This window comes from Chinchilla lanigera, unplaced genomic scaffold, assembly GCF_000276665.1.
Source record: "Chinchilla lanigera isolate Chin_1 unplaced genomic scaffold, ChiLan1.0 scaffold00014, whole genome shotgun sequence".
Classification (NCBI taxonomy): Eukaryota; Metazoa; Chordata; class Mammalia; order Rodentia; family Chinchillidae; genus Chinchilla; species Chinchilla lanigera.
Genome location: NW_004955415.1, coordinates 4932216 through 4948680, shown reverse-complemented (window position 1 = coordinate 4948680; position 16465 = coordinate 4932216). Strand labels below are relative to the sequence as shown.

The following is a 16465-nucleotide window of genomic DNA, read 5'->3' as shown; positions in this document are numbered from 1 at the left end:
CTGGGCTAAATCCCCATCCCACTACCTCTAATTTTAGATTTTAATTTCTGGAGCAATTTTTCTCCTAACCAGGAGTTACATATTTTTGCCCTTTCAAAAATTTTACAAGATCACTTTACCTTACAACCTAACTAACCTCTATGTACAGAATATTAATTTAATGTGGCTTCACATGTAAATTAAAAAATGAGTAAATGAACAGGTAAGAAAAAATGAAGCTCCACAGTTTTAAAATTTTCTATTGTCTCATAATGTACCTGTTTACCTACCATCTGCTCTCATTCTCAAACAAAGATCTAGTCACAAGATTTGACATTTCTTTGCCTAGAAAAAAAGTAACTGAATTTCCGAGACCTTTTTAAAAGCAAGAGGTAGTCCCTGAAATAAGGGCTGGGAAGTATGTAAAAGGATTAAATTATTATTCAGGTGATAAATATGTATGAAAAAGTAGTACATCAAAGTACTGTTTTTTCTTTTTTGGTTACTTATACCAATATTTTATTTTTGGCATACACTAAATTAAAAAACAAGAATCATTTGTTCAAAAGCATCAAAATATATGTACTCAAATTTTATTTAGTTTCCTCCCTTTTGAAAAAATTCATACAGGTACCAGGCATGCTGGTGCATGCACACAATTCCAGCACTCTGGAGGCCGAGGCAGAAGGATAGCAAGCTTAAGTCCAGTTGGGGAACTTAGCAAGACCCTGCCTCAAAATTTTCAAACACAATAAAAATATGGGGTACAAATGTAGCTCAGTGTGAAGGCTCTGGGTTCAAACCCCAGTATCACAAAAACAATCATATAAGGGGGAAAAAAGGACAAACTAATATCAGTGAAAGTATTGGGAGTGATGTGTGATGAGGCACCCTTGTAATTCCAGCACTCCAGAGGATGAGGCAGGAGGATTGCCCTGAGTTTGAGGGCAGCCTACATACTCTACATAGTGAGTTCAAAGCCAGCCCAAAGTACATAGTGAGTCTCTGTCTCAAAAACAAAAACAAAACAAAAAATGATAAAAGTAAAAGAAAGCCTGAAGAGAACCTTTGACTTTCTTTAAGTAATTAGAAGTGAATTTCTGCAATGATTTTTGGCCTGCCAAAATCTAAATCATCAGGGTATGCATTTAGTTATATTCTATATTACTAATGACAAACTACCATTTGTTTTGATAAATGCTTAATTACTATTATATTATTAATATATTTTAGTTTCAGAGCATGTGATGCTCTTTAAGTATCCATTTGGTGGAAGCTGAGAATTTATAGGTTGTGAAAAATCTGTGACCTATACTTACCTGCAATTCATTACAGAAGGAGAGAGGTAAGGAAGAATACAATCATTTTACAGTACTAACGCAACTGAATTTTTTGATGAAGGTCTACAACTCCAAATAAATTTTAAGTACTAGTCTTTCTCAAGTTTATACTATATAAGTAATTAATACTAGACCAACACACTATTTCCACATATAGTTGTTAAGAGATCTAAAAGATAATACCCTAATTTTCTTTTAGATTTTCTCTAAAATTCACAAGTTTTAAGCAAAAGCCACAAAGGAATATCTTAGTAATGTTATGTTTGCCAAGTATGTCTGAATAATGCCAACATAAGAGGTGCTTGAGCAAGATCTACATTCTCCAGAATTAAAACAAAGTAAAAATAATCAAAATAAAGCAATAAAAAAGAAAAGCACATGAATTTGGGATTGAGGTTGGAATAGGAGACAGTTTCAGACCTGGTTTAATCCTGAGAAAGATGGGTCCTGAGAAGTACTAACAGTCATGCTTCTTTTCCTCTTCCCCACTGGAGATTCTAAACACTAAACAGACAATAGAGGGTGGCAGTGCATCAAACAGTATTGCTTACATTGCAACAATGGCCGGCGCAGACAGGCAACACCGAGGCATTAGAGAAAGAACAGGGTAGCCAAATGCCATCCTTCTTCCACCAAGCACTGTAGCTTCTCAGTTTTCCAAATAAGAATCACATGCTTAGGAACATTTGAATTCTGGAGAATACCAGGGTTTTTAATGCCACTATATTGTGTCACTGCCTGAAACAGGGATAGCAATGGTGACATTTGGCTCTTAAATTTTAAAATCAAAAATGGGGAATTTAGATCTATAATCTTTGGCACCACAATCTGCCCTTTCCCCAAAAAAGATTGTACAGGGGGAAAAAAATCTTCAGTAAGGAAGAGGTAGAAGGCATTTAGTCACCTTAAAATTTATTTTCAAAAGCATGCAGGGCCGATTACTGGAAGAGATGAGCAAATTCACTAAGATTGGAGTGGTCACTCCTAATATCAAATTCAGAACAATTTTCCAAGAAAGAAATTTAAAAATTGATCTCAAAAGCCCCTCCCAATTTTTACCCCCATGAATAGAAAACTACTAGAACAAGCTGACCAAAGGATCCAGTCTCATACAACTGGCATTTTTCAAACTACGATACAGAAAACACTAAAAACCAACTAACATAAACAGAACACTAACCTAAGATATTCAAAAGCAACATTTATTACTTAGATCTTAGGCGATCTTCCACCCTGAGGTATCTTTGAAACTAACAATAAGCAGCTCCACAAAATTTATCGGCAAGGACACATCCTAAAAGTTTTTACCACCCAGCTACTTGGATTTCTCAACACAACTATGTGATTCACAAGGATTTCTTAAAGGAAGAAAAAAACCAAAGCAAAATAAGACCCCAAATTATCTAGGCCATCATTTAAATTTAAAGGCAAAAAACTATGTACTGCATTGTCAACATGCAGACAGGTATCCTATTTATAGGAATACTGGGTCTTTAGGAATAAGAAAATGTGGAGGGGGCTAGGAAATGGCTAACAGAAGAGTTACAGTGACAAAATTGTCCAAAAAACTGAATCATTGATTTTTTTCAACTAGACTCCAGGTTTTGTAAGAACAATTAAAGAACCTGGATGTTTCAAATAGAGAAGCTACTTAGTAATTTTTAAAAATGCAATTTGGAAATAATAAGTTAACATGTAGATGGACATACTTTTCATTAATAAAAGCTCAGTAAAAATTTTAAATTCCTGAAGCTTGGTCAGACCAACATTAACATCTCACACATTAACAAATAACACCAATTCTAATGGTAATGGCTCCAAGTTGGCATTCATACAGGCAAACAAAGGTAAACATTTATATAGCTGGATCTAAAAACACCAAACATTCCCTAAAACAGTTTAATAAAACAAATGTGAATCTTCCTTCCAAAACAAAACAAAACAAAACAAAAAAGCCACAAAAACAAAAAACCCCCAAGTTGTCCTGAAGTTGAGAATTTCTATCAGATCATTAGATCACAACATGCTTAGGGCATTGCCAATGCTGCCTGTCTGCTCGAGCTCAACAGTGAATAGATAAAGAAAGCAATTCACTCAATACAACTAATCATCGCAGAAAAAATTTCAACACAATTAGTTTCTATCTGCAATCATGCGTCCCTAACCACAACCCGACCACCCCGTAGGCTGGACCATCCTCAGAGATCCCAATTAGCACTAGTGTTGCTGTATGAACGTTCATTTCACTTGTCTACATTTTCCTTTAAGGGAGGTGGAGGGACTCACCCAACTTGGCACACAAGTAAGAAACTGCCAACTAGTTTTGAAGCAGGCCTGAAAGTTACCCTTTTAAATACACAAACCCAAGGACTGAGGAATTCTCAGTACCAACCATGCTCAGTCAGCAAATGCTAACTCCATGGTGACAGATGGGTCAGTGGCTGCCACACTGGCACAAGCACATATATTACAAAAACCCACACTTTAGAGCCAAAGTTAAAATCCGGTTTTTAGCATACAGGAGGAAAAGTATATATGGAGGTTTTCACTATTCAAGTGAATGAAAAATAGATACAACTCTTCCACAATTAAATACAGATGGGTACAGTTTTTATAAAGCCCTTGGAATTTTAAATATTTCCATATAGATAACTAATGTTGGTTGGGTAAGTTGGAAAGAATATATTTCAAGTTACTAAGTTAATAGAGTTAGCTGATTATCCTTCTGGCACAATCTTTTAAAGCAATTATCAACAGCAAATTCAATTTACTATGGCTTTTTAAGATTGAAAAGTTTACCAAAGCAACTCTTGTCAATATTTTCCTCTTTCATGCAAAGAGCATTTGACTAACCTTATTACAGTGACGCCCAATACCCATTAGGAAGTTATCTGGCTTAATGTCTCTGTGTATAAAATTCTTTGTATGCACATATTCAATTCTACTGATCATCTGAAAAAAAAAAAAAAAAAAAAAGCGAGAGGAGATACATGAGTTAAGTGATAAAAACCAACATATTTCTTTTCCAAGTAGTTCCACAGCTTAATTATTTAAAATTCACAATGACAGACAGCATAAGATAATATTAAATGCAAAGAACAAAACTTCTCTATTTCTAGTTTGCTGGCTATCTAAGCATAAAGTATGATCAGAAACTAGTGAAATACTTAAAAATTTTGAAAGTTTTATTATAGTAAAAGACATCACTCTCAATCCTCCTAATCCTTCCTCCTTTTTTTGAACACTTATCCCATTATTCCTGCCACTTTCTGAAGCAGTTTTGGAATTTAGTTTTCGTAGAGGGTCTTCAGGTGTGCTCTCATGTCTGCCTCCTGTAATGAACTGATTCAAAACAATGACTATTCATGGTCCTTTTGACTTTTGGGAACAGCCAGAAGTGTGATGGCACTTGGCAGTGGCACTCCCCGTATTTTTGATCTCATAAAGGCACCAGAGGACTTCCAGAACTGCTTCAGAAAGGGCAAGAAAAGTGCAATAAGTATGTTTGAAGCAAGGGGAAATATTCTCAGGGAGATGAATGACAATGTGTCTTCTAGTATAGTAAAGTTTTTCAAAAATTTAAATATTCATTATATGTTTCTATCACACCTCATATAATGCCCTTTGGCTTATTCTTCCAGTTTTAAAGGTTTAAAACAGAGATCTAACTTGTTTGTGACACTCAAATTATAAAAGTAATATATTTTGGAAAAAAAAAAAAAAAAGTAATATATTTTGAATCATTTAACTTGTTGTATGTATAATAAGTTAAACAAAGCAGGTAAAATCTGTGTTAAAATAGGCTAGTGAGGCAATGATATACATCAGTATGCAAAGCCCTGGGTTGGATTGCCACTACAAAAAACCAGTATAGCATGTTATTACTAAGGCCTATTTCCATACTATTCTTCTAATTACACACACCTGTATTTGCTGCCCAACCAGCAAATACAGGTGTAAGCAACTTGTTACCTCAAACTGAGAGGCACTGTATTCACTTTATTTCTCTCCCCTACTCCCTACCTCCCATACTGGGGACTGAACCCAGGGTCTCACTAAGTCACTAGGTTGCCCACGCTGGACTTGTGAGACCCTCTTATCCCATTCCCTATTCTTGGAAGTTGGTAGCTACAACATAAACATGTTTTATATACAGAGAGACACACCTACATGTCAGGTTTATTTCTTTGTGCATTTAAAAAAAACTTTCCTGTTTTTCCTCCATGCTCATATTAACATGTCATTCTAACAAGCTTTATGTCTTAGAAATTATGTCAAGACAAATACCCTTGTTATTATTTTTACTGCTAGGGATATTTAAAAATTTATTTCCACATAGGCCTTCATGCATGCTAAGAACATATTCTACCACTGAGCTACACCCTCAGCTCTGCAATATTCTTTTTAATAGCTAAAATAAGTTATTCCCCTACTAACAGTATTGTTTCCAATTTTTTTCCCTATACTCAACAATATCAACATGTTTATGTATTCTTAACTACTAGTGTTTTTATTGCTATGAATATAAATCTAATAAAATCACAGGGAGTGAAGTGTTGCTTTTCATTTTTTAAAAAGGGCTTTTTTGGGGGTCTTTTTTTTCTATTTTCTTTTTGGTACCAGGACTTGAAGTCAGGGCCTCGCATTTGCCAGGCAGGCACTGCACGCTGAGCTACATCCCCAGCCCTCATTTTGATAGATATTCAAATGCCTTTCAATTTTTAGGAGCTCTCCGCATACAATAATCTTTTTTATCTGTTATGTAAATAGATTTTACTTTTTAAAAATATCTTTTAGCTACTAACAACATCTTGTATACAACAGAAGTTTCAACTTTTTAAATTATCAAATATGTCTATCTTTTCTGGAAGATACTAACAAGTTACATTTTAAAAGGTATTCTGTATCTAAAGGCTGTTAACGTTATTTTTCTACCCATATGTTCTTATTCCTCTCGGGAGTACAGTTATCCCCACTCCCCTCGAAGGTTTTATTACCTTGGATATACAAACTTTTAATCATACTCTTCTATCTTGACATCTTTCTAAAGCAAAACTGCTCATCTCTGCCTGAAACTATACTCTAGTACACAATGTACAAGTATACAATGTACATGAATTACCCTTTTGGTATAGCAACTTATACTTCACAGAAAGTGAAATAAAATACTTAGGTCATTTAATATGCATATTTGTTGTTGCTAAGTAGTGTCCACTGTTAACTTGAGACTGTTGAATCACTGGGAAAAAGTCAACTACAATTGCTGAAGCAGGATGATTCTAAGTTTGAGGCTACCCTGGCAATTTAGTAAGACCCTGTCTCAAACTAGAATAACAATAAAAAAAAATAAAGGCTGGGGATGTAGCTTAGTGTTAGAATGCTTGCCTAGCATAGGCAAGGTCCCCAGTATCAAACATGCATACATGAGAAAGAGAGTCAACTAAATAATTAATGGCACAACATATAGACTCCTAGTGTTAGCTATTATCTACTAAGCAAGACTTTAGCTGGCTTAAAATCTTTCTTGCAACCCCTCTCCAGACATTGTTTTTCAGATTACCAGTGTACCCAGCACTCATTTCCTTCACAGAACCTTAAATAACTTATTTTTCCCATCTTTCTGGTCTAGAGGAAAGGGACCTCTTATTCTGTGTCCCCTAGCACTTAAGTAGAGTGGTAGGCCCTCAATATATGTTCACTGTATAAATGCTTATGTACTAACCAGACCTGCAACAAATAAGCTATCCAACTTTTTTTAGGATTTACTCGCGTGTTAGTTAAAACACACTGAAAGGTTTCGTTAACTTTATGAAGCTATCCACCAATGAACATCGCAATTTGCTATTACTATTTGCCTATGCCACAGAGTAGTTTTTAATGTTAAGAAAGCTTGGGTAATTACGTGCTGAAAATAGGAAATGAGCACTACTTTTTAATGTTCTTAATTTATAAACATTCTAAAATTCTACCTTAAATGCCAGTTGTTTATCATCATATTCCTTTATGACATTTAATCTATACTTAAGAAATGTTATTCCTTCTCAATATTTTTTAAAGAACACTGATTTTAACTCAAATCATCCCCAATATTGTTTCTTTTTTTTTTTTTCTGGTACTGGGAATTGAACTCACGACCTTGTGCTTGCCAGGCAGGCGTTGTGCCGCTGAGCTAAATCCCCAGCCCCCCTATTGTTTCTTAAAATAACAGATCTTGACCAAAATTAAAATTTCCTTGAGATTTACCCTTTTTAATGTAGTATCTTTCCCCATCAGGTTTGTTCCTGACACCCTAGTTCCGCACCTTTTAATTTTTAAAAACGATTCCTCACTTTCTTAAAATCAAAATAAAATCTAATGCAGGACAAGTCAAAAACTTTTTGAGTCTTCCTTCATTATTACTAGTGGCTAAAGATCCAATACTTCAAGAAACCATCTTGGCATGCCTGTAATCCCAGCACTCAGGAGGCTGAGGCAGGAGGATCGCTGCAAGTTCGAGGCCAGCCTGGGCTACATGGTAAATTCAAGGCCAGTCTGAGCTACATAGTGAGACCCTGTATCAAAAAACAAAAGCAAACAAACAAGAAACCATCTACTCCCTTAAATCACTACTTTCATACCTCCCTTTTCTCAAAAATACAACACAGCTTTTATAAGGATCCTACTCATAATACCAAAAGAAAACATTTGTAAGTCATAAGAGTAGTATACCTGAATGACCACACCCTGTAAGAGTGGGGTAGAAAATCCCTTTTGCTTTTCCCAAAAAGTCAAATAGTGATACTCTAATTCGTGAGACGTCAGTAGTAATATTTTCAGTTTTTATTTTTGTCAAAATTTCACATACCTGGTCAGCTAACATAAGTACAGTTTTCATTGTGAACCTTCTTGAACAGAAATTGAAGAGGTCTTCAAGGCTGGGTCCCAGAAGGTCCATGACTAGCACATTATAGTCTTTTTCCTGGCCATACCACCTAACAAAATAAAAATGAAAGAGAAGGGAGGGTTATTATAAAAACCTAATTATCATTCAATATCACAAATTTTTTTATTAAATTCTTAAAGTGCCAAGATTAAGAGTTTTTCTTCTCTGGTTAGGTTTTATTTAAAGTAACTTCTCTATTCAGAAGATGAATTCACCAGTCAACTACATTGCTCAATACAAAATAGGAGTAGTTAAGACTTCTTTTCCTTTCAAGTGACCTCAATGTTCTAAAAAGACTTGCACGGCTAACTTAACTCTTCTTTCTTGCCAGAGCAGCTGATTTCTATACCCATCTGCCATTGAGTCCTGTGACCTTATACAAATTGCTTAATCTCACCCAGATCAATTTCTAACTGGAGAAAGGAGTACAACAGCAGTAACTCCAAAATGTTTCAGAAAGTAAATTTCTTTTATCATACTCCTGGTTCCCCTCCCTACCAAACTATACTTGGTGATTATTCTTTATAAAAAGTCACATTTTTTACAGCAAGCAATTAGTAAACTCAAACAGATGACACTTATTTGCTTTTTGACAAGAATCATGTTTTTATTATTCAGTGCTGAGTTATTACGGATAAATATATACTTTATCACCAATATCTTAAGAACTACTAATGTTAATTTCATTTACCCCAAGGACTAGGAATCACCCAGAGTAAGTAATTTCAAATTTTGATGTTTACGAGCATGCACTTGTACTTCAAACTTACCTATATAAAAAAGTATTTGAAAAGTGGTTTTCAAGAATGGTTGAAGTTGCCCAGTATAATGTTCTATACTTATAATCCCAACTATTTGGGAAGCTGAGGCAGGAGAACAAGTTTGAGGCTAGTCTGAGCAACTTAGCAAGACTAAGTACAAGTGATTGTGAAACTTAGGCTGGACTAATTTCTTCATCAATTCCAGTAAGAAACTGAACTGGTACCAAGACTTACCATAGTTGAAAGATTGTTTTTAAGTATTCAGAAAAAGAAAAGGCTTTTTTGAAATCCATGCCAAAAGCACAACAAGTATCAGTCTAGGAAACTGCTTAATTCATTGTTATTTCTTTTTTGAGATTTTGCTCGAACATGCTGTTTTACTGATAAATGTTATTGATTCAAATTAAAAGACTATGAGAATTTAGTATTTTAATAATTTTGTTAAAATAGAAAATGCAGTTAGCTACATGTGTGATATTGTGGTATCTCTTCTTTAAAAATGGTCATCTAGGACTAACACTGTGGCTCAGTGGTAAAGTACTTGCCCAGCTTGCATGAAGCCTTAGAACCACAAAACACCAAATCAAACCAGACCAAAAGACAATCTACTCTAACTCATCGTTCTGGACACCCATCACCATTATCTGCTGATGACATCAATCAGAACTGAAGAACTTCACACATGGTACCTGAGATAAGCAAAAAAAAAGTAAACCTTTAATTCAGTCCTATCCCTAGAATCTTATGTTGAAAGTAAAAGATGCTAAAAGGCATAAGCTTAGAAAGCACAGATTCATTCCTGTGACTTTTGCTTCATTCATTTTCCTTTTGGTTTTGTTGTGTTACCTGGGATTGGACCAAGGGCCTTGCTCATGCTATGCAAGCATACTACACTACAGCTGAGCTACATCTCTAGATATTAATAAATAAATAAATAAATAAATTTTCAGACAGAGTCTAAGTTGCCTAGCCTAGCCTCAAATTTGCCTATAGCTGGGATTACAGATATGTGCCACTTCAACCATTCTTGAGATTTATTTGCCAGACATGAAACGTGGAAAATCGCCCCTAACACACAGAACACAGGTTACATTCCCCTTTCCCTTTTCCTGTTTTACTTATCTGAAGCCACAAATCTGTGACAGGGTTGTCAGTAACATCTATAAATGTCCAATATTTATGTATCTACGTTATGAGACATGTAACCCAGGCTGGCCTTGAGATCACAATCTTTTTGCCTCAGCCTGCTAGGTGCTGGAATTACAGATGTGTGCCACTATGCCAAGCCTGAGTTATAGATTTTTAATATAAATCTAATTTACCTAGATTTTTAAGAAAATGAGAAGAAATTCAAAAAGTGCAAAAAAAAAAAAAATGAGGGGAAGGCAGGAAAGTCAAATAGGCTTAAGGGAAAGCATAAATCAACTCTCAAAAAGACTATCTCATTTCCATTAAACTTCAAAATAATTAAGTTGTCCTGCTCTACAAAGACCAGTACTTTTATCTCCTTAAACCCAACAGATGTTTCTTGCATGATTCTTTTTGATTTCAAGGAATATACAGCTTACATCTCTACAGTTAATACTATACCCTCCATCTGTGTTTTCTATCTAGACTAACTTACATGTTGAGACTATTGTTATACATGGATTAGGAATCACAGACGATTTGCTTTTTAAACCCTACCTTTTTTTTTTTTTTTTTGGTCTTTTTGAGACAGGGTCTCCCTATGCAGTTCAGGCTGGCCTTGAGCTCACTTTGTAGCCCAGGCTGGTCTCAAACTCACAACAATCCTCCTGCCTCAGCCTCTTGAGTGCTGGGATTACAGGCGTGTGCCACCACACCCGGCTTTAAACCCTACTCTTAATTTCTACTATCACCTCCTATTTTCCACTCCTGTTCCAGCACTTCTCTCTACTGGTAATCTCAAGCTCAAAAAACCTTAATACCAAATAAATCTTCCTTATGTAGCTACCTCACACAGGTCTTCCATTTCACACAATTCTCCTCATTTGACTATTGCTTGTATCTACATTCTAACTCCTTGACAATAAAATACTTTGAGGAATAAACACTACCCTGTTTGCTGATAATCTGAACTATACCAACACAAGAACCTCACTCCTCCATTTAATAAGTGCCTTCAAGTTAGACTCACTCTCACCTTTATATATTTTGATGTTAAGTACATGACATGACACTATTAAGTTTACTATGAAAATGATGTGCACACTGTAGATACTCAGATTATCTATGAGATTAATAAAAAAAGTTGAAATGCATTTTATTCTAATTATGTTAATAGATGAAAGCTTAAACAAAGTTTAAGGGTCAAACTTTCTATTTGTTTTAAATCAATATTTTTATTTAGACTTTAGTGTTATTTGTAAGTAGGCTGAAGAATGAGTTCACAACTGACAAAAACCATCTTTACTTACTTTTACTAAGGTACCTTTAAGTCCAAAGAATATGCTATGAGAAAGCAAGGTCTACCCTCTCTGTTCTCCTTTCTTCTAAACTCACATCCAATTAAATCTAGCTTAGAAACTAATACATACACACAAAAAAGCAAATGCAAGAAGATACAAGCTCAAAGTCAAAAGAGGGAACCAAAAATACTAAGAGAATTCAGACAAAAGATTAATGGGAATTAAACCATTCTAAAAAAACATTGTGAAAATGGCCTACCGCCAGGCAAATATTCAAGAATGGGTAATAGTCTGATCAAGAAGGCAGAAAAAATGGCATGCTAGGCAGGGGCAATAACCAATCATTCGGAGGCAGGAAGATCACAGTTGAGTCTGAGGCCAGGCTGGGCTACATAGTGAGTTCAAGGCCAGCCTGAACTGCATAGTGAGATCCTGTCTCAAAAAAATCATTCTGGACCACAGGCTCCCATAGAAGAGTCAAGGTGGTAAACAGTTTAAAGCTAATGTTATAAACTCTCAATATAAGGCTAAAGAGATATGTATTCTGTACTATTAGAGACTGTAGCTGGGATATAATAAAAATTACGTTTTGGCATTATTTCTAACACCACTATGCGATATGGAATTGAAGGAGAGGAAGAAATAATGACATGGGGACCAATTGAGAAATAGTGTATTATAGGTGTTAGGGGTGCAGTTCAGCGGCACTTAGGTTGAACAAAAAAAGAAAAATAAGGAAGAGTTACATTATAGCTTAAGATTTCAAGTTAGGGTTTTTTTTTTTCCTCTGAAAAAATCTCCTTATAAAAAATGGAACTATCTTCCAGGTATGGTGATGAATGCCTGTAATCCTAGCACTTGGGAGGCTGAGGCAGAAGAATCACCATGAGTTCAAGGTCAGCCTGGGCTACACAATGAATTCAAGGCCAACCTGCACTACACAGTGAAACCCTGTCTCAAAAACACAAACAAAAAAAAAAAAAGAAGAAATATCTTAGAAAATGAATGAAATTATTTATTGCTAGGAGACCATTCTTAAAAAGTGCAGTTCAGAAGAAAGTCCTCTATACAGTAGTGGGTCAATCACTATAAGGACACAAAAGCGAGCAAAGAATAGTAATTATTTAATGCAGATCCTCCACTTCAGATTATCAGCTTAATAAGCACGGCCATTTTATTTGCCTTGTTCACAACCCTGTATTTCCAGCATCCAAAGCTTTATACACAGAAAATAATCAGTAATATTTGCACAGTGAATTAGCTATTAGAGGCTTCAAAAGAATAGGGAATGCCTGATTTGGTAGAATTTAAAAAAAAAAAAAGGAATGTAAAAACACTTCCTGCAGTCAATGTATCGTGTATCATAAGGAAGCATCTTCTTGTCTTGAATCAAATAAGCCAAGTAAGTACACAACTCCAAAAGTGATAGTTTAGCTGGATGCAGTGGCATAAGCCTAGGTCCCAGCCATTTGTGAGGGTGAGGGTAAAGGATCACTTGAGACAGAAAGTTACAGACCAGCCTCGACAACAAGGTCTACCTACACACACACAGAGACACACACACTCACTCACTCATGGGGAGGGGGAGGTGTGTGCCTGTAATCCCAGCATTCAAAAGGCCGAGGCAGGAGGATCACAAGGCCAGCCTAGACAACAGAGTGAGACTCTGTCTCAAAAAACCAAAGTCTCTTCCTACACCAGTGGTGGCAAACCTACTGCACACATGCCACAGTGCGCTGTTTGTTATCACTGAAAGCTCAGAAAGGTTGGCCAACACTGTTCTATATCATTTATCTTTTCCATCTTTAGGTTATTAATATAGAGTCTTCACTGAACAGCTGAAAAGTATAAACACTGAATCGGCGCTGGAACACATTTAACTTTCACAGCAGCTGTAAGATATTCTCCAGATCCATCTCTCAAACTAAAGACTCTTGACATTCTATCATCGTGCATCTTTTATGTTCCTTTTTATAGGGTTGTTCCAATGCCCTCTCTTAAATGCCACTGCTAACAGTTCCAGACACCCTGCTCTCTTTTTTCTGAATTTCTCTTAGTGTTCCTATACACTAACATTTCTCTGTGGCATTATTAACCGTACAACTTTGCCATTCATAATACAGAGCTATACCTTAAAACCATATCCTGTCTTCCCATTCTTAATACCCGAAGTATTCAAGCCAAAGAAATCACTTATAGGCAATTCTTGTTTACACCTTCCTATATCCCCTTAATTCCTCTTGTTTACTGTAATCATGCTGGTTTTTTTTTGTTTTTTTGTTTTTTTGAGTAGTACTCCAACCTCATCCTTCAAAATCAACGGGTTTCAGAACACTCTCTCTTCTCAATTTAAATACCAGTCTCAAAAGTCCCCCATTTTTCTGGTATTACATTTAATTGTTGATTACTTCTCCAAGATGCAGGCGTTTAGGCAACTATTAGCACTTATTAAACTCCATCTTATTAATGGTATTCATTATAAAAGAGGATCCAAAAATGCAAGGCAGGTTCAACCACATTTTGATTTATGCTAGCTCTTCAGTGCTCTTCAAGAAGAAATATCTGACTAAAGAGAGTTAGTTTCTTCTGGTTTTTTGTTAAATCTTCATAAACAAGGGTGCCATGTGCAACTCTCATTTTCTTCAAACTTCCTTGTTCACTTCCTTGCTCTCATTTTACTTTCAATATTAGACACTTAAAATTTCATGATCTGAGCTTGAACCCTCCTTCTATTAGAAAACCCAAGCAAACCATTTCTTTCTTGCTTGCAATTTCACATTTAAAATACAATTTAGATTTTTTTCCTTCTTTGTTTGGTATCAGGAATCAAACTCAGGATCCTGTACTTGCCAGGTAGGTGCTGTGCCACTGAGCTATATCCCTGGCCCTGTAATTTAGATTTTATTTTATTTTTATTTTTTTGAGACAGGATCTTGCTATGTAGTTCAGGCTAGCTCTAAACTCACTATGTAGCCCACGTTGGCCTTAAACTTGCAGCAATCCTCCTGCCTCAGCCTCCCGAGTACTGGGATTACAAGCATGCACCACCACATAATTTAGATTTTAAAATGTAAGGAACTTAATGTTAACCCACAGTCATCTTCTTTTTTTGTCGTTTTTGAGACAGGGTTTCACTATGCAGTTTAGGCTGCCCTTGAACTCACTTTGTAGCCTCGGCTGGCCTCAAACTTGTGACAATCCACCTGCCTCAGCCTGCCTCCCAAGGGCTGGGATGCATTAGTTTTTAACACAATTTCATAAAAACAAAACACCATCAAATTAAAAACTTGCAGAAATACCTTTGAATTATTTAAGATTGAGAGATTTTTCACTAGAAAGAATTTTATTTGAGGTTACTTGGCTAGTGCAGGGAAATCAGGTTTAAAAGAGAAAATAATAATTCTGGCTAACATGATGATCTCAAGAAATGTTAGTTACTAACTCAGTTTTTAAATATCATTGAACCATCCCAAAACTGTTCAAGCCCTCACTCCCTTTTCTTGCAAGGTTTGGGATGGAACCCAGGACCCTCACACTGAGCTACACTCGTGGCTCATTTTCATTTTGAGACAGGATCTCACTAAGTTGCTAAGTTGCCCAGGATGGGTTCCAATGTGCCATCCTTCTGCCCCATGTACCACCAAGCCTGGCTACCCTGTCACCTTAAATTCAACATGTCCCAAACCATCCATTCTACTTAACACTGTATCAAAATTGGGCCCCCTTCCCAACTTCCTCAAATTCTCAAGGGTCAAATGATTTGCCTCCCCCCAAAATAAGAAAACATGACATGCACATAAAAATGTTCTTGCAAAGCCCTGGGTTCAATCTCCAGCACAAAGAAAGACAGGAAAAACAATGCATGAATAATTTCCCTGCCCTATATTAATTTGCTTATCAAATCCTTTTTAAATAGAGCTAAAGCAAGCCAGGTGTGGTGGCCCACGCCTGTAATCCCAATTTGTAATCCCAGCACTTGGGAGGCTGAGTCAGGAGGAGAGTTGCAAGTTCGAGACCAGCCTAGGCTACAAAGTGAGCTCAAGGTCAGCCTGAACTGCTTGGTGGGACCCTGTCTCAAAAAGACCAAAAAAAATTAAAATAAATAAATAAATAAATAAAGCTAAATATCTGCAGTAAACAGTATCTGAAAAGCACATAGGACAAAATTAACTCAAATTCTCTGTATTAGTGGAGAAAATGAATAGGAAAACAATGAACTACTCTGAAGGTTGGTGTAATTTTTAAGTTGCAAGTACAAGCGAAAAGACATAGGCCCGGGCTAGTAATATTATTTATTATACAAGATATGGCAGGGGAAAAATGAAACAGCCAACACAACCTACTAGAAAGGACCCATACATCTGTAAGAATATATGAATATCTACAAATTCTGTACAAATCTGACTACTAATAAAGAACTAGGCAATACTCATGAAAATAAGCCCTTCAGTGGTTAGAATATTGAACATGGTTCAGTAAATCAGCAGTCGGGTTTAAGAATGGAAAGGCAGGGCTGGGAGAGTAGCTTAGTGGTACAGCACTTATTTAGCACTTACAAGGCCCTGGGTTTAAACCTAGCACACACACACACCCCCATATACACACACACACAGAATGAGAAGCTGGTTACATCGCAAGTGTGTATATGTAACAGCATACCAAGAACACTGAATGAGCAGCCAGAAACACAGGTTTTAGTCCTGGCTTTTTGTCATTTCCTTGCTCTGTGACTCTGAGTCATTTTTCTCACTGGTCAAAGTTCTGCATCTTTCTCCTCTTTCTTCCCTTCTTCTGGTGATGCTGGAGATCAAACCTAGAGCTTATGCTAAGTAAAGCGCTGTCACTGATTTACAGATGTCTAGCCCCTTAAGACTTTTTAGTCCACCCTATCTACCTATTAAGAGGTGCTATGGTAATTATGAGGTAGTCTATGTAAAAGCACTTGGTAAATTACAAAGCATTACATAAATAAGGGATTTTTATTTTATTATAAAAAGCAAATAATGTATATAAAATGCTACCAACTAAGAGATG

At 36.1% G+C, this 16465-nt stretch overlaps 1 protein-coding gene across 5 annotated transcripts in view; it reads right to left on the bottom strand.

The window, feature by feature from the left end:
* Window positions 1-16465, bottom strand: part of Csnk1a1 (casein kinase 1, alpha 1) — a 45350-nt gene that overhangs the window by 18025 nt on the left and 10860 nt on the right. For 4 of the 5 annotated variants that reach the window (XM_013512278.1, XM_005380603.2, XM_005380602.2 and 1 more), the window contains exons 4-6: window positions 8164-8290; window positions 4173-4271; window positions 1740-1823 (exon numbers count right to left, since the gene is read on the bottom strand). In XM_013512278.1, the coding sequence (XP_013367732.1) occupies window positions 1740-1823; window positions 4173-4271; window positions 8164-8290 (310 nt within the window). The remainder of the gene's footprint in view (window positions 1-1739; window positions 1824-4172; window positions 4272-8163; window positions 8291-16465) is intronic. The other variant, XM_013512279.1, reaches the window with a different exon arrangement.